General features: G+C 40.3%; 1 protein-coding gene across 1 annotated transcript in view; it reads left to right on the forward strand.

Annotated features, from left to right (window-relative positions):
* Positions 1-18,640, forward strand: part of LOC124802932 (lipase 3-like) — a 173,318-nt gene extending 154,678 nt beyond the window's left edge. Inside the window, exon 9 of the mRNA XM_047264011.1 lies at positions 18,160-18,640. Within this exon, the coding sequence (XP_047119967.1) occupies positions 18,160-18,309 (150 nt within the window). The 3' untranslated portion in view covers positions 18,310-18,640. The remainder of the gene's footprint in view (positions 1-18,159) is intronic.
* Positions 18,641-20,108: the final 1,468 nt, after the last annotated feature.

The following is a 20,108-nucleotide window of genomic DNA, read 5'->3' on the forward strand; positions in this document are numbered from 1 at the left end:
GTTAGTTGGAATAAGTAAAACGTTCAGTCAGTGAGTGTTTTCTCAGTGACTCTTGATGAGCATTGTAGAACAGTCCAGAGGCGTAGAATAAACGATTCGAGGCCCTATTGTGGCTTACAACTATGGTACAGAAATCGAACTTTGCATGTACACAAGTAGAGTATTACAAATTTTTCCATAAATACTTTTGAAAACCACACAGAACGGTTCAGATTGATTACTTTTAAGCAGTTCCATTTGAATGGTCTACTCGAACGTTTCACATATGGAAGAGCCACTTTACTGTCTTTTCTGGATAAATACCTTTGAACATAGTACAAAAATTCAGATCGTTCGAATACATCTGAGCACGACGAAAAAGGCTGCTCTGAGGCTACATTGTGCTAGTTCTTTAGTTTTAATGTTTCATTTTAATATCCGTAAAAGTACTTTAATGTTCAGATATTGCAAGTTACACTGAATACGTAATGTATTTGGTAAATCCATTTGAACAAGATGGGAAAAAAATCAGGACATTTGACTACTTCCGAGAAATGTCAAGATTGCTACATTGTGATTGGGTGTTTCGTTGTACGGGTCTATAAAGTACTTTTAATGTGCAAATATCGAATGTTACACCCTTTAAGCCGGCCGCGGTGGTCTAGCGGTTCTAGGCGCTCAGTCCGGAACCGCGCGACTGCTACGGTCGCAGGTTCGAATCCTGCCTCGGGCATGGATGTGTGTGATGTCCTTAGGTTAGTTAGGTTTAAGTAGTTCTAAGTTGTAGGGGACTGATGACCACAGATGTTAAGTCCCATAGTGCTCAGAGCCATTTGAACCATTTTTTACACCCTTTAAATAATTTTCAGGAAATATGCTTTTGAACACGGTGCAAGAAATTTAGAGCATTCAGATACTTTCGAGCCCAGTCAAGATGGCTTTAGTGAGATTGGCTCTCTCATCCCTGATGATCTGTGGATTACTATGCTCTGACCAGTAGGGGAAGGGGAGGGGGTGGGTAGGTGTTGCAAAGCACAAACGGCCTAGTTCCGTCATCTTGGATCTTTTTAATTTCTCACAATCTTGCATTTTTAAATTTCTTGCCAACGATATATTGAATTTTTAAATTTCCTGCCATCCACCATCCTCATGGACTTAATGCGTACAAAGGCACTGATGATGTCATTGCCCTTGGCATGTAGGTGCAGGCAACCTAATGGACAAAGGCCATAATGACTTAGAGTCAGCGTTGATGCACCGCTAACAGTTTCATTGGAATTCCTCTTAGGGTGATTTACAGCACTTCATGAACAATACCGACAACTGACGAAAAGTTTCCAGTGACATGCCATTTCACAAAAAATAAAGTTTTGCCATTTTCAGACGTGTCGTTGTATATCCAAGAAATGTTTCCAGGTTTTGAAATCAGCATGAGAGATTGATTTATAATGAGTTAAAATTATGTCAGAAAGCTACATCTGGGTTTATCAATGGAATTGTCAGGTGCACTACATCGAAGATATCAGCATTAGTTTTATTAGAAATTGGAACTTTGTACTACAATCCTTTACTGATGATAGATGATTGTCTTGTCTAGAATGTACTACTGCCCTACATTTCAAATTTTCTCTGTTGCTAGACGATCCATATTGTCGCTGTTGTGTACCAAATTCCCTGTGGTACTGACGGGTCTGTAACTCAGTTGCTGGGTGCGTGCCCCCACTGGGGTGGCGCCACCGCTGCGCTGCACTGTTTGCAGTCAGCAGCTTGTCCAGGCAACGCAGCTGACTGGTGCTGGAGTGACTCTACGTGAACCTCCCTTTTCGTTAACACTACTGCGACGCTATAAGGCCAGCATTTCTTACCAAGACGTCCAAGTAGCTGGTGCTCACAGTTAGCAATGTAGCGGTCTTCAAGCCAATTGTCTTGGTGTCATGAACCTCTTCACGCTAGTCTGTCCCATGTAACCCCTTTCATCTCTGAGTAACTGCAGCAACCCCCACCTATCTCAAACTGCTTACATCAGTCAAGTCTTGGCCTTTCTGCACAGTTTTTACCCTCACCACATCTCTCCATCAGCAAACTTACATTTTCTTGATTTTTCTGGATACATCCTGTCAACAGATCCCTTCATTTAATCAAGTTGTACTGTAACTTCCTTCTCTTTACAAACTGATGTAATAGCATCTCATTAGCTACCTGATATACTCATCAAATCTTCGGCATTCTCCTGTAGCACCACATTTTAAAGCTTGAATTTTCTGAACTATTTATTGTTCTCACTTCACCTCCATAGAAGGCTACACTCTAGGCAGGGACCTTCAGTAAAGACATTCTAACATTTCAATTTAAATTCCACATTAACACATTTAATTTTTTATAAACTATTTTCTCTCTTGGGAATGTGCTGTCATTATTTTTCCGCTCAATTAACTTCACTTATCAGTAGTATATCTACCAGTATTCTGCTCCACTTTGCATTTTAATGACCTGTATAATTGCAGGTGAGCTAGATTCTCCATATATCTACTAGCCATGGCACCCCAAACCACGCCCTCCTTATCGAGGACATCATCATCATCATCATCATCATCATGATTACCTTCACATGAAATTAAAGTCTTCCTTCTCCATGGCATCATACATGTTCCAAGAAGCCAAACCTCATTTATTGGTATGGTGGCAGCCATTTGAACGAATTAGTGATCACAGCCCCTTATTTTAGAAACGATTATGGTGAAATAGCCAGTCACAAAGTAGGACCAGACTTGTGAGTGGCAAAAGCGCAATTATTGCACCATGCTTGCTCTAAGGCACAACGGATCCTCAAATTAAATATTCCCCAAATTCTACTATGATTCTTCTCAAGAGCCACAATTTTGTTTTCATGACTAGAATGTCTACAAAAATACATCACCAAAAATGAATTTTTTATATAAACTGAAACAGTATTATTTTCCACACACAATGACACACACACACATACACACACACAGCCAAATCATCAAAACATATTTTGAACTCTCAAATGAAGTGCCCAAATGCTATTTGTATGCTTGAATAGCCACAAAACAACTATGACGTTAAAATAATATGCCTAACAGACCGTTGACACTTCACATTTATTCCTAAATGAGGTAATGCAGCAAATTTAACCAGACCAAGCCCATTTCTGCAGAAAAAACAGATGTTGCCTAGAATACTACGCTAAGCAGATAAGCACACAAACAAATAGGCAGTCTGAATCACAGCCGGCTGTGGGAAGAATGCAGCTAATTCAATTTTTAGGCCTACACTTGGAGTAAGGCACAATTGGATCATCAAATTAATTATGTCCACATCTAAATTATTCTATGATGTTTGTCAAGTGTCACAATGTTAATTGAAGAATTAAAATATCTTCAAAAATAAGTAAACAATGCAATATTTGTGACAAAGTTATTTCCCCCACAGTGCTTATATCATGTTTACAAAGTTATCTCAACAACTAAAATACGTAAAGCGAATTGGCTTTTTGGTACTGAGAATGTCTTATTAGTGGTTCACAGAGCGAAGTGGTGATATCACGTATCATTCTCACAAGTTTTCAGTAATGCTACACCTTAACAAGAACAGCTTTGTTGTGGAAGAAGATAATCCACAACGTTCTAGAGCAGAAAAATATAATCGATGTTATTAACAGGCTAACACAGTTTTATATTTGCATTGGAATTAGAGTACTTGATATTATGTACGAAACGAACTTTCGACAAAGTTGGAACTGTAGTGCCAAAACTCTAAGGTACTCTGTTTCGACAATCAACTACTAACCAATACCAAAAATATTAGTGAAATATCTGATGTCAAAAAACATAAAATAACCAAAAGGTAAATGAATTGATCAACATCTAATCAATATTTCTGTTTTAACGCCCTCCGTAAATGTACTTAACGACTGACTATAGACGGTTCACAGTTAGAGACCAGAATTCCCACGTAAGGAAGAGGCAGTAGGCACAACTTATACCTGGTCGGACATTTACTGTACAGGTACAGTGGCCTTCAGAATATAAACCCTGCAACCAACCATAATACAAACGTGAACGTAAATATGCGTGGTCAGTTAGTACTTAAAACCAGTACATCTATACCAATGGCATACATCCACTGATTGTCGAAGACCGTTCACAGATGATGTGCTTATCAATAAGAAAGTAGCAACACCAGAAGACGATATCGATTTACACAATGGCCTGCAGAGGATTGGTGAATGGTGCCAGCCCTGGCAGCTGACCCTGAACACCCGTTGGAAAAGAAAGCCACAAGTTTACAATTATACTATTGGTAACAAATTGGTGGAAACAGTATCTACCATGAAATATGTAGGAGTAACTGTCCAGAGCGACCTTAAGTGGACTGACCACATGAAACAAAAGCAGATTCCAGATGGAAATTCATAGGAAGAAAATTAAGGAAATGTAACTCATGTAAAGTGTCTTAGAAGGCGCTTCTGCGACCGATTCTCGAGTATTGTTCTTCAATCTGGGAGCCTTATCAGGTAGGATTGATAGTAGAGAGAGAGAAGATCCCACAAAGAGCGGTGCGTTCCGTCACGGCTTCCTTTAGTCGGCGCGAAAGCCTTACAGGAATTCTCAATAAACTCCAGTGGCACACACTAGAAGTCGCTTAAGAGTTGAACAACATCTTACTCCCCTCCTCACATACCTATCACGAAATGAGCACGACGAGAAAATCCGAAAAATTAGAGCGAATACAGAGGCTTACCGACAATCATTCTTTCTGTGCGCCATTCACAACTGGAACAGGGAAGAGTCGATCTGATAGTCGTATTAGAAATACTCTTGGCCACACTCCGTTAGGGAGCTTGCGGAGTACGTTGTACACGTCGATCTTGGTCAACATGAGACAGCATATGCTTACCCCAACTCGGACTCTCCTTGCTTAGTTAGGGTACACTTACCTGTCGATGTGCACTTCACTTTACAGGGTCATTCAGCTGCCCCTACCGGTGTCGTTTTATGCAACCCGCAACGTTATAACTGACCTTCAAAAACCAAGTGCGAGGTTTTCATATTCTCTCGTTCGCCACGTGCAAACTGTTACTACAAGAGAGAAAATGAACAGCGCCTTACTGTAGGAAATTTAATGTAGTAAAATTTTTCGCTGGCATACGTTTTCGCATTAGGCCATAGTTTTCGAGTTACTCAAGAGAAACGTACAAATGTGACCTTCAAACGCAGCACCTCTCCCACACTCATCCCCAGTGGTCAGGATTTCTAATACGTTGTTCGTGGCGCTCCCTCCTACCACTGTACAAATATTTGCGAGTGCACGAATTATTTCCCACATTCGACCTTTCTTTGGCCTTCGTTGACTGGCAGTATTCCGGCACGCGCTTAGTCGAGCACTAACGAGTATTAAAATTGATGTTTGTATATATTTTATCTAATAATTTTGTGATTTTTAACAGCATAAGAAAACAATTAAATCGTTGTATTCGTCAGGCCTTCTGGTCAAGAAATTACTGTGGTTGGAAGGGTTAAATTTGTATCGAATTGTCAACATGATTAGTTTTAGCGTAACGTTTACAAAAGTCGTTTTCCTTTCATTACTCTCAAGGCCACGTACAAATTAATAATGTTACCAAGACAGCTGACTATTCTTGTGGCGTAAGAGCCCAGTCAACAGAGAACAAAAAAGGTCAAATATCGGGAATAGTTCGTGTCGTCGGAAACTTTTTTACGGAGGTACGAGGGAGTGCCACGAGAAACACACTAGAAATCTTGACTGGTGAGGGATGAGTGTGTGGATGAAGTGCGTTTGATGGACACTTTTGCACGTTTTTTTTTTTTTTTTTTTTTCTCGTGTACCTCGAAAACCGTGGCCTTTAGCGAAAACGTGCCCCAGTACAAAATTTAACTACACTAAGTTTCCTATGAAAGGTCCTGTTCCTTTTTTTCTCCTGTAGGGCTAACAGTGCGTAGGGAACGGGAGAAAATTAAAATCTTGAGCGTGGTTTTTGAAGGCTAGATGTTAAGTTGCAGGTTGCATAAAACGGCATCGACAGGGGCAGCTGAATCGCCCTGTGTATTACACTTCTCATATGGTGCAGGCCGTAGTGCAGTTGAGACAGAAGCAATGACACCTAGCATTGTACGCAGCAAACAGCCACTGGCCGTAAACACGAGCGTACTTTGTAACTTACACTGGAACGTGGCTCCAGTACAAGCTGTCTCTCGCAGACCGACAAGCTTGTGAGCACAATGCCTTTATAAGCCAGCAGTCCGTTGCACACGTTTCGCCTGCTCCTTCATCCACCACAGAAACCACAGGCAACTTCCCAGCTCACTGCCAAGGACTGCAAACTACCCGCTCGACTTTCATCTTCGATAGAGTGCTCAGGCCCAAATTATAGTAAATGAACCTTGTCAAATATATTTTGCAAAAGTCGATTTATAAATTATTTGACTGTGTGATAGGGTCTTTTATCACGTCTCTTATGAAAGAGCGTGGTGCCAACTTGTATAAGAGATTCATGAAAGATTTTCGCAGTGTACAGGCCTTACGAAAAATCTGACAGTGCCAACCTTGCCACACAACTGGCACCCAGTACACCAAAACAAGTAAGGTGAAATCGAGATGGTAGCTGTTGCACTGGTTAACGCATATTGCAGGGTTTATGCCTTTAGCGGGCGAGTGCTGTACCAAATGACACGACCATCCCTTACGGCTTTAATTCCGCCAGAACATCTCCTGCCTTCCAACCTTCACAGAAGTTCTCCTGCATGTAGTCTGTGGAGCACTTGCCGCGCGAAAGACAAAGGTCATGTGTTCGAGTTCCAGTTTCGTGGGAAGTTTCATATTAGTGCACCCTCCATTGCAGAATAAAAATTTCAATCTGGAAATACATATCGCAACTTTTGTGACAAGCTCTTTGGCGCTTCTTTTCATGTGCGGGTACCTCGTGGGCGGGGAAGAATATATTACTGTCTCTGTACATTACGTTGAACCTAACAAAACAGACTCCCAAAGGACCACCCAAAGATGGAGACATTTTCGATTATCTCTGCTAGGCGTTTTCTCATCTGTCACAAGCGAAATTGAAATTTTCCTTCGAAAAATGATGCTGGACTCCTATTTTGAATCAATATTGAATGTGATTGAGACGACTGTTGTTGTTTGTGCACTGTATCTGAATATTAACTTTAGTAGCTTTCAGTCGTTCATCCAAATATTAGCAGTGTGTTTACATTTCACCGCGTGCAGTTGCAGCTGTAGCGGTTCGTAACTTAAGTTCTTGACTAAGCTGTTTGTGCACTGTTATTCGGTTATTAAATTTAGTAGTTTCCAACGGTGTCTCGCGCTGTTTCTGGTCAAATATTGGTTTAATAAACTTTTGGAAACTTTCTCCCACTGTGTTTTACAGAGATGTTTGCGCGTTGAAGTCATTTGTTAAATCCAGTACGGTAGTTTTCAGCTGACATTTCTTATTATTTGTACTGAAATATTTCAGTAAAACTTTCGTTCACTGTGTTTAATTTCGTTGAGCGTTCCAGTGGTCACTCGAATTTTTGGTTTCAGATAAGAAGCTGAAGTTTTTGTGGTACTGATATTAGTTGTGGTTTAGTAGTACTAATAAAAGTAGTTGCTTTCTTAGCGGCATTCGAGATCCCTGTTGTTAGTTATTTAAATAGTTCTACTGTTGTAACTGAACGTAACGTAAACGTTTAGTTTTTTTTCAGAAACTTAAAAGAATACCATGAGTGAGAAGTGTGGGCTTTGTCGTAGATTTGTGAGTAGGGGGTTTCGGTGTGAGATTTGTTCAAAGTATTCTCATTGGGGGGAATGCAGTGGGGAAGCCAGTGGTCGTTCTAGCGGGATCCTCTCCTGGAAATGCAGAATTTTCAGCAGAAGTTGATAGAAGAACAGGAGCCTAAGATCTATGCCCTTCAGGTGAATTTAGCAAACGCAAAGCACGCGCTAGATACGTTGATAAGGATGAAGGGCGCTGAGGAATGGGAACTGCCAGTTGGTAAGAAGGCAGCTGGGAGGAGCAGATATTCAGGCAGTTGTACTTTGCGTATAACCAACAGATTTCGCCAACTGCCAGAGCTTATTGGATAGGAGCATCTTGTAGCTGTAGGTTTAGAAAACATGCAGCAGTCCTCACGTGTTTTGGGAGCCTAAGTCAGTTGCAAGTTCTAACAGAAAGAAGAAGGTTGTGCTGCTAGGTAGTTCGTATGGTAGAGGTGAGGGTCACCAGGTGAAGCCTAGTGCAGGGTCGTCACAAGTGACTGTCAGCATAGGGGTGTTACGTAGGAATTTTACTAATGAGGATCGGGCAGTGACTGTTGGTGGAGCTGGGAACGGTCTTGATAAGGAAAGGGAGTACGATGTAGGTGATGACCTGGTAAAGATAGCCACTCAGACTGGTGGCACTAACGTGCACGTCGTGCAGCTGTTTCAGCAACACGATCCGCCTCATCTTAATGCTGCTGTTAGGCGTGTTAACATGGGGCTGGAGAGGGCGCTGATGGCCGAGTGCGGTGGTACCAGTTGAGTCTATTAATAGAACGGGTTTTATTAGGCGTGGCCTGCATCTCAGTAGGTGTGGGAAGGGGAGGCTGGCAAAGCTTATAGATAACAGTGTAGTGGGCGGTGGTGGGATCACTGATGGCAAAATTCCTGTAGTGGTTGGTGTCTTTTGGCAATGTTTCAAACAGTGCAGTTCATAACGTAAGTTCACAGCTTGTAGAAAATAAACTAATGCTACATCACAGTAAGACAGTAAGACTTAATGCTGCCATTTTTACTATATGAACTGTGCCTGAAGTAGGCGATGGTCCGACACGAAAAATAGTTTACTTTGCTTATTTTCATTCCCTTATAACTTATGGTATTATATTTAGCGGTAACTCTTCCCATTCTCAAAGGATATTTTTCACTCAGAAAGAGGTAGGTGTAAGTTCGCCAACTTCTCGTCGACCTCTGTTCATTAGTCTAGGTATTCTCACATTGGCCTCTCAATATATATATATTATTAACAGTCGTTTCTTGTTAACAATATCAAATTATTCCCAACAATTAGCAGTTTTCACTCAGTTAATACTAGGCAGAAATCCAATCTGCATTTGGATGGCATTGTTTGACTCTTGTGCAGAAAGGTGTGCAGTAGACTGCTGCATCCATTTTCAATAAGCTATCACAAGAACTGAAAAATCTTAACAGTAATCCACGCGCTTTCAAATCGAAACCGAAGAGTTTTCTCATGGGTCACTCCTTCAATTCTGTCGAGGAGTTCCTTGAAATATTAAGCTGATTCCTGCGTTATATTGTTTAGTGCGCGTACATAAACTTATAGCTTGTCTTTCTTTTTTTTTGTTCAAAAACATTTTATTTTATCTGTTATTACTTTTATGTTGTAATTTCATGTACTGGCAGGTTTCATGACCTTGGAGATTTGCTCCTCAATTTGGTCCTACGGAACTAGACGTGTAAAATAAAAATAAAATCATACAAGATGTTTGTTACTATGTGCTGAGGCAACGTAAGGACTCACATTATATTACTGTTATGGGCCCCGGGAGTAGGTGATATTCCATCAGAATTATTGAGATTCTTGGGACAGTCCGCCATGGCAAAACTATTCTACATGATTTGTAAGATATATGACACAGGCAAAATACCCAACTGTAATAACTCCAATTCTAAAGTAAACAGGAGTGACAAGTGTGAATATTACCGAACCATCGGTTTACTGAGCCATGGTTGCAAGATACTGACATGAATTATTTACTGAAGAGTGGGGAACGTAGCAGAAGTCGACCTCGGGGAAGATCAGTTGGGGATTCACAGAAGTGTAGCTGCACGCGAGGCATTACTGGTCCCACGACCCATGTTACACTAATCAGCCAGAACATCATGAACACCGACCTACGGTGCACGTAGTACCAGTGAGCATGCTGTCCGTGTGTAGGATGGGGAAGGCGCGTGATCTATCTGAATTTGACCGAGGACAGATTGTGATGACTCGAAGGATCGGCACGAGCATTTGGGAAACTGCACGACTTGTCGGGTGTTCAAGGAGTGTTGCGGTGGGTGTCTTCAATATGTGTTACAACCAAGATGAAATCACGTCCAGATGTCGTGCGGTTGGGTGGGCACTCCTCATTACAGATATCGGACGTCGTAAGCTGGGCGGACTGGTAAGACTGGACAGGCGACGAACTGTGGTGGAACTAACATCAGACTTAAATGCTGGGCAGAGTACCAGTGTGTCTGAACACACAGTGCACCGGACACTCCTAACGATGGCCTGCGCAGCCGACGACCCATCGGAACTGGACGCTGACGCAGTGGCAGAGCGTTTCACAGTCTGGTGATTCTCGATAGCTTCTTCATCACGCCGATGGGAGGTCGAGAATCCGTTGCCTTCCAGGGGAACGGCTCCTTGGCACCTGTACTGCGGTATAGACAAGCTGGCGGCGGTTCCATTTTGCTCTGGGGAAGATTCCCACGGGCATCCATGGGTCCATTGGTGCACCATGACAGCCAAGGAGTATCGTACACTGGTCCCAGAGGACTTACATAGCTGTTTCAAGCACAATCACTATCTTGTTTCCCGACGGCTGTGGTTTCTTTCAACAAGATAATACGTCATGTCACAAGGCCAGCAGTGCGATGGAGTGGTTCAAAGAACGTAGTGGCGGATTCCGTTCGATGTGCAGGCCCTCCAACTCGCCATATCTGAACCCGACTGAACACATCTGGAATGTGATTGAATGTGGCGTCAGAGCTCATCGCTCCGCTCCCTGGATTTTCCAGGAATTAGGTGACTTGTGTGTGCAGATGTGGTGCCACCCCCCTCATCGCCCTACCATAGCCTCATTGCTTCCGTCCCACGACGAGTCGCCTGTTATCCGTGCGAAAGTTGTATGTACTGGCTATTAGGCACGTGATCACAATGTTCTGGCTGATCAGTGTAGGAGATAGGTTAAACAAAGAAAATCCCAAGTTTATTGTACTTGAAGACTTAGAAAAAGGTTTTGACGATGTTGACGGCATACACTATACGAAATTCTGAAGGCAGCAGAGATAAAATACTGGGAGAAAAAAGTTGTATCCAGCTTATAGACAAATCAGACTGCAGTTAAACAGATGAAGCTTATGAACCCTGTTCGTGGAATGAACAAATAACTACACTCCTGGAAATGGAAAAAAGAACACATTGACACCGGTGTGTCAGACCCACCATACTTGCTCCGGACACTGCGAGAGGGCTGTACAAGCAATGATCACACGCACGGCACAGCGGACACACCAGGAACCGCGGTGTTGGCCGTCGAATGGCGCTAGCTGCGCAGCATTTGTGCACCGCCGCCGTCAGTGTCAGCCAGTTTGCCGTGGCATACGGAGCTCCATTGCAGTCTTTAACACTGGTAGCATGCCGCGACAGCGTGGACGTCAACCGTATGTGCAGTTGACGGACTTTGAGCGAGGGCGTATAGTGGGCATGCGGGAGGCCGGGTGGACGTACCGCCGAATTGCTCAACACGTGGGGCGTGAATGGAGGGACGAATGGAGACGTGTCGTCTTCAGCGATGAGAGTCGCTTCTGCCTTGGTGCCAATGATGGTCGTATGCGTGTTTGGCGCCGTGCAGGTGAGCGCCACAATCAGGACTGCATACGACCGAGGCACACAGGGCCAACACCCGGCATCATGGTGTGGGGAGCGATCTCCTACACTGGCCGTACACCACTGGTGATCGTCGAGGGGACACTGAATAGTGCACGGTACATCCAAACCGTCATCGAACCCATCGTTCTACCATTCCTAGACCGGCAAGGGAACGTGCTGTTCCAACAGGACAATGCACGTCCGCATGTATCCCGTGCCACCCAACGTGCTCTAGAAGGTGTAAGTCAACTACCCTGGCCAGCAAGATCTCCGGATCTGTCCCCCATTGAGCATCTTTGGGACTGGATGAAGCGTCGTCTCACGCGGTCTGCACGTCCAGCACGAACGCTGGTCCAACTGAGGCGCCAGGTGGAAATGGCATGGCAAGCCGTTCCACAGGACTACATCCAGCATCTCTACGATCGTCTCCATGGGAGAATAGCAGCCTGCATTGCTGCGAAAGGTGGATATACACTGTACTAGTGCCGACATTGTGCATGCTCTGTTGCCTGTGTCTATGTGCCTGTGGTTCTGTCAGTGTGATCATGTGATGTATCTGACCCCAGAAATGTGTCAATAAAGTTTCCCCTTCCTGGGACAATGAATTCACGGTGTTCTTATTTCAATTTCCAGGAGTGTATTTAAAAAAATTGACTGTTTGCAGTTTTAAGTATTTACATTGCAGTTATAACAGTGTGCAATTCATCCCCAAAAAAGTTCAGAAGAAAGGTCGAATACTATATTGCATTTTACATCAGAATGATAACTATTCGGAGGTGGCATAAATTATAGTGGCAATAGCGACAGTAAAAATGAATATGTTTAGCTCAGGAGTGGATTCAAACAAAATTCCACACTGAACCTAAACCTGCGGTTTGTTTACTGTTAAATTTCCTGTTACAATGAAACCAGGTGCAGATGTCACTGTAGGAGAACGATAAGTTGAGTGGTGGCAGACTATGTTAATGTGCAGTACAATGCGATAAAAATGTGCTGCGGTGCACAGCAAGCATAATCGGACTCCATATACAAAATAATTTAGCCTGCAGTTTCTAACAGACAGGATGCACGTTATCCGCGCTGATGGCACGTAATTTTCGCAACACCAAACGTTCGCTTCCCAGAGGAATTAGGCTGCTGAAAGATAAAATGCACAAGTTTTGCTGTAGTGCAATAATATTGAAACTATAGGGGAGAGGTTACGCAAAGATATTGAAAACACCAAAAATTTTCTAAATATTTTGCGCCGCTCGGAAATATTGTGGCGCCTGTGGGCAGTCTTTCTGGTGTTGCAGACTGAGTTTCTATGCATTCGCTGTTCGTTTAGCTGTGGTGTTGAAAGTGAGTCGAAAACAAGACAAAAGAGCGTTATGATAGGAATGCATCGAATGTATAAATAACTTACATGAATGCATGGTGCCTGATCTTACATACATGTCCGAAAGGATAGACACCACGCGGAATCCGCAGTTGTGATACATTATACGTAAATTGAAGATGGGGGTGTGAGAAAGGAAACGAAAGGGAAGGTTTTACTGACGTCTGAAAGAACAGACACCACACATTCATATAACTGATTCGCCTGTATGAACTATGGATCCTCCTTCTACATTGCAGATGCACAACTACGACCCATCTCCTTCGGGGATCTCAGAGTAGCGAGCGTGCAGGAAATGGACATGGACCGCGGGTAGGTGGCACTTGGTGGGAATATGGGGTGGGCGTGAGGGTCGCGCAGGTGCAGTAGCACTTTGTGCTGGATGACGCAGTGGTTATCACACCTGCCTAGTAAACAGGAGTACCTGGGTTCGAATCCCGATCTGATACATATTTTCACTTGTCGCCACTGATTCCACGTAATGTCATGATACAGCCGAAATCAGTAACCCATCCCTTTTCTCTCTTTTCCTTTCTCCCCCCACCCTCCCTCCACTTTCAATTTATGTATAAATAACTGCCAGTATTCTGTAATTTTAAAGCAGATGAGTACAAAAACAGAGATCATACGAATGAATCGAACGTTATTGTACAGAATGATGCAATGCAAAATTCTAAATAAATGTATATATACTTATTTATTTGTGTGCATACATTAAATGCCCTAATATAATCGTTTAGTGCACGTATTATTGCATGAATCGACACGTTTCTATTACTTTGTCTTAACTACTTTAAGGTGAAACTGCACGTCTCTCATTGTAGGGTTTTGTTTTTCGATCATGCGGATATAGGCATCTGCAGAAATTTATCAGGGATAGGGAAGGGGAACAGGTGCTAGACACAAACATTCCCATTTTCGATGTAAATGAGTCGGTCACTTCTGAAATGTATCAAGCCACAACAGCTAAATTTCATAGGTGACACAATAAACATTATATCCCTGAAAACTCATGATCATCCATTTAATATTTGTTACAAGTACACCACTTCAATACTTGAGACAACAAACGATTATACACCAAGTGCTATAAGCATAGTATTGTCTCATTGCGGTCAGCCAGATAGTGCTATATCTGCAAAACGAGGGGTTTAGCGGAATCATGGGGAATCACTTCTTGTATAAGAACTTTGTAACGAATGAAAGCATGGTACTCCCGATTTTAAGGGGAGAGTGGGCCAAGTCCCTGTGTAGGGGGATGACTATGTATGTTGACAGTTATTTCGAGTAATTAGAATGAAATTTTCCCTCTGGAGCGGAGTGTGCGCTGATATGAAACTTCCTGGCAGATTAAAACTGTGTGCCGGACCGAGACTCGAACTCGGCACCTTTGCCTTTCACGGGCAAGTGCTCTACCAACTGAGCTACCCAAGCACGACTCACGCCCCGTCCTCACAGCTTCAGTTCCTCTAGTACCTCGTCTCCTACCTTCCGATCCTTGCAGAAGCTCTCCTGCATACTTCGCAGAACTAGCACTCTTGGAAGAAAGGATATTGCGAAGACATGGCTTAGCCACAGCCTAGGGGATGTTTCCAGAATGAAATTTTCTCTCTGCAGCGGAGTGTGCGCTGATACGAAATGTGTATATTAGGTTTTTTCGATTGAATAAATTTTTCCAAATTTTTCAGGCTATATTGACCAATATTAATTTCTGTCGTTCTTTTGTTAGTGTATTATATATAATTTTTTATGTTATATTTGCAGTTAAAAAGTTGTATAAAAACCAACAGATGTGACGTTTTTATAAGTTTCTCTTACTGGAACAATTAATCTTTCTTAAGAACAGATGAATTATCATTGAATTGAAATAGACAAGCCATTTGATATTAATAAAAAAATGACTAAAATTGAACCAAAAATAAAAATTCCACAAAAGAAATAAAAAATAAACACAGTAAACATTATCAAATTCTAATTGATGTGCAATAATTGGATCAAGTGTTTGTGAAAAAACGATGTTAATGATTGATAATTGTATTCTAGTTCCAGGATGATTAAATTAGAATAGAATCAATCATTTGTACATTCATTCTAAAGTGATGACCAAAGGCTAATCAAAGGCTGCGTTTCATTGGCAGGACACTAAGAAAATGTAACAGACCTACTAAGGAGACTGCCTACACTACGCTTGTCCATCCTCTTTTAGAATACTGCTGCATGGTGTGGGATACATACCAGGTAGAACTGATGGAGTACATCGAAAAAGTTCAAAGAAAGACAGCACGTTTTGTATTATCGCGAAATATGGGAGAGAGTGTCACAGACTTTCTCCTCTGAAATGAGAACATATTTTGTTGACACCAACCTACATAGGGAGAAACGATCACCACGATAAAATAAGGGAAATCAGAGCTTGTATGGAAAGATACAGATGTTCATTCTTTCCGCATGCTATATGAGAATGGGATAATAGAGAATTGTAAATGTGATTCGATGAACCCTCTTCCAGGCACTTAAATGTGATTTGCAGACTATCCATGTAGACGTAGATGAACCGAAATATGAAGAATTTATAAAAAAATGTGAAAAGTAGAAGATAAAGTAAAGGAAAAAATGATATTTTATTTAAATAATGATGAAATTATTCTGTTAGATGGGTTTAAAAATAATTAAGATGTACAATTTGACGAGTTCATTCTTGATAATCGTGATATAGTTAGAGAGTATTTTACTAGAAATAGACACAAAGAAACAGATTGTTTTTATGTTAGTCAAACATCATCAAAAATACCAAAGCAATTAGTTAGAGATAACCTTAATTTTTAATGTTTTCAAATTAAATGACTCAAATTTGAATAATACTTTTTATGAGTTTGTCAGGGTTATTTAAAGTTTGATGATTTTAAAGAAATATGTAGTAAATGTTGGGATAAAGACGAATTCGGTTTCATTGCAATAGATATCACAAGTAAAAATTAATAACGAAAAATACAGAGAAAAGATTAAGAATTTTTAGATATTGAACGTAAATGTTAAATGTAAATGTTGAAAATAAACGTTGAATATTAATGTTGAACGTTAAAAACGAAATTGATTGTTTTTATACTTAATAAATGTTTTCAAAATGTGATCATCCAGAAGGAATAAGTCAGTTTGGTTGTAAGATCCAAATATTTTTAGAAAAGTTAGGTGAACTTGAAGAGGAAAAGATCAATTAAAAGAAGAGTTTAAAATGCGGGAAAAAAAGGACAAGAACATATTATAAAAATTTAAAAGAGAAGATAAGCAGTTGTCGATTTTATTGAACAAGTGAATCAGATAATTTAAGGATCTGTAGAGAATGTTTTGAAAGCTATTAAAGAAAATAGAGAAGCTGATAACAAATTATTCCTTATAAACAACATTATTTTGAAGAATTTAATTCCAACAATTATAAAATATGGAAATGATAAAAGAGATTATGTACTAAGTGAATCAGTAATACAAGATTAATTGAATAAATATGAAGAGGAACTTAAAGACAAAAAATTTAAAAAATGAATCATCGAATATTAAAAATGAACAGAAGTAAAAGAATACTGGGATATATTAATGACATGAAGATAAGGTTTTTGTAGTAAGAGCTGTTGCTTGATTTGAATTTGTTGGTAAATATCCAGTTGAATTTAATGGAAATAAATTAAAGATTGGTCAAAAAGGCTATGAAGATACAGATGACTTAATGAATCTGTTAACTAAAACCAGATAATTACGAAAGATATGAATGCACTATTTACTGCTTATGTTTTATCAAGCTGTGTAGATTTAGTGAGTCATTCAGGAACATTATATTGTGACAATAATCCAAATTAAATGAAATCAAATAAGGATAATAAATACAACTGATTGGTATAGGAAATTGTTCATCTTCATCTTTCCAAAAAATGGATTAAAGTGTTGATGAAAAATGGGTGAAGGATTAATTAAAAATATACAGATAAACCAATATAATATTTTTGGATGAATAATGGTTCTCAATTAATGATAGAGTAGCTGTAATTCATGGAGAAGAATTAGCTGGAAATAAAAATTATCATAATGAAAAATTTGAATAATAAAAATGTCAACAAATAAATTTAGCTATTGTATTATTAATAATCCAGAAGGAATTCCATTTTTTGTACAGTTTTCGAATAAGGAAAAATTTCGGAAAAATGAAAAACATTGAAAGGATTTAGTTAATATGTTAATTAATAAACTACAGTTTGAATGATATATTCCATATTATAATTATTGTTGCCCTGGGACAAAACTAGAAGAAAGAATAGCTAAAGTTGATCAAGGAATTAATCCATTAGATGAAGCATGTACAAAACATGATGTTGGTTATAGAGATATTAAAGATTTAGAAAGAAGACATGAAAGAAATAAAGAACTTCAATTAATCGCAAAAGAAAGTATACGCCCTAAAGATTCTTCATTTGGTGAAAATTTAGCAGCAACTGCAGTAAGAGAAATAATGTATCGAAAACGAAAATTAAGAATGGGAGTAAATGTTGATGATAAAGAATGGGAGTCTGTAAAAATATTAATAACCTTTTCTATATATAACTGAGAGATGGGGGAAGGCAAAAATTGCATAGTTAGACCAAGAGATGAGTACCATAAGCCAGCTCAAATGGACACATGCTGCAGGAGTTATTTTGAGATGAAAAGGCTTTCGCAGGGTAGGGTAGCATGGGGAGATGAACCACACCAGTCACCATGTGTAACAAAGACTCGTTTTCGTACTCTATTTGGTGCTCTGAGGAGTGGAGGAAAAGGGAAGTTTAAGTCAAAGCACACAAAGTTCCTGGTAACAAAGGATACTTTCATTTTCATACTTCAACAAATTGATTGTTCATATTTAAAAATTAGGTTATCATTAATTACACCTAATCTTTTACCTAGTTTATAATGTAGTTACATGCTGACAGAACTACATCTGAGGGGAGAAAGAAACAGGAGATATGGGTTCACCGCTCAAAAACTTCACGAGTTATAGCTTTTACCCAACAGAAAGTACCCATAAAGTATGTGTACATTCGCCTATGTTTGCATGAAGTTCATTATGCCGTATGTGCTACTAAAATTCCGTCGTCCACAGGAAGCTATGCGGCAGATACAAATGATTCCAAGCAACGTCAAGAAGATGGTGGTACCACTGGAGGGCTATAGCCACTTCCATATCCTCTTTGACAAGAATGTACACGGACTCGTCCATGAGAAGATGTTAAGCTTCATGTCGGAGCTTTGAGAACAGAAGCTTTGAAGGAAGATATACAAAGGTTAGAATATTAGAAGCAGATTATTGATGGTGTAGTGTATAGTGTAACAACATTAGTACCTGAAGAAGAATGAAGCCAGTCAAGAGACTGTAGATCTTAAAACATGATGAACTGCGTGTGGTCCATTTTGCATGTTTTGTGTGGTTCATAAACTGTACAGCACAGACATGTGTCCAGCTAACAATTAGTGAAGTGTATAGAGAATTGTAAACAAGGGATCTTGGTAACTAAAATTTAAATTTGTGTCATTTGCACTAATAACAAATTCCTTACAATAAAGGTATTTACTCACATGTTAAATATCCATTACCCTTCACACTCTTCTGTCATACTAACCGAACTTGTATTATTGTTCTAAAGTTATTAATGCTGTAGTGTGTATTCACCACATTAACATTACTGCCACTTCCCTTATATAAGTATAATGTTCTTCTTCTTAGTTTTTGTTCTGGTATATGGCTAATCTGTTACCTAGGTACAACTTTAAATGTTTTATCTCCCAGAAATAAAATTACTTTGTACAGCAGTACTGGATTCGCTTTATGGGATTCCTTATTTATTTTATACTGATTTATTTATTCTTTTCCGCTTAATTTCCCAGCACAACTTTTGTATATGAGCACTGCCACTATTTCTCCGTCTACCAATGTGGTCGCATATTCAGATGGAACGATGGCCACATTTTCATATGCACCGTTGCCGTCTATCGAGTCACACTCATTGAGAAATGTCAAGAGCGGTTTTATCCATACTGCATAAACTACAACGCAGTACGTCTGTCCCAGAGGGCCTCATTCCATAAAGTGCCATACTTCTTTAGGATACTGGGATACTGGTATTGAATGTAGCACCACTAAACGAACAGCAAGTAATCATAGAAATTGTTACGTAGTGTTTCACAGATCCGATGTCTTCCTAACAGCACAAGAATTCCAGGGCACTTTAGTATGTAGATGATGCCTGCGGTGCCACTGTGGTAAGAGAATGCTTGATTGGGATCCAATGTACGGCCGTTGACGAGGTCATGAGAGACAGATCTCGGTCTCGATATGGATATGGATGGCGAGCGAAGCAGTATGTGTTTTTTTCGGTTGGGAACATCCTGCCTATCGCTTTAGAAAGAGCTGGGATTTCATGCATATTGGTTACAGTAAGCATTTCCTGCTAAATTATTCACTCACACTGGTTATAACACTGATGTGGATCGAAATCATCTGTGACAAAAGAAGCCTATTCACCAGCTAAATACGAAAATGCAACTCTTTTTCCGAGGTTCACTGTCTTCGAATTTTGGGGTGTGAGAGATTTCGGTTCGCCTGTGTTACGTTTATGGTCATAGGTGAACCTGTGAACCTGTGGAGCAGCTGCTGCTTTTTTGGTCTCCATACTTGAGTGAACTCACCATCATTCCGTGGCAGTAATGTGAAAGTAAATGTTGAATTAAAACATGCTATCATAACTTACCGAGTTCACCACAACTTTGGACCTTACTGTTGTTCTAGCTGTACCGTAAACAGTTTAAACTCTAAGGCGGTAGAAAAAAACTACATTTCTACTTATGGATTGCTCTCCATACTCATTATCTTAAGGATCGAAAACTTTGGTATTCGTGGTAATCAAGAGTGATGTAGACATACAGATGGGATGGTTGTCGGTTTGGTTCTAACAGTATCTCTCTAAGTAAGTGTAACGACACATCTTTGCGAAACTTTGATTCGCCACAAAGAGAGAGACACTAACACTTTCCCACGACTGGTGCCACTGAGCC

Source organism: Schistocerca piceifrons, chromosome 6, assembly GCF_021461385.2.
Source record: "Schistocerca piceifrons isolate TAMUIC-IGC-003096 chromosome 6, iqSchPice1.1, whole genome shotgun sequence".
Classification (NCBI taxonomy): Eukaryota; Metazoa; Arthropoda; class Insecta; order Orthoptera; family Acrididae; genus Schistocerca; species Schistocerca piceifrons.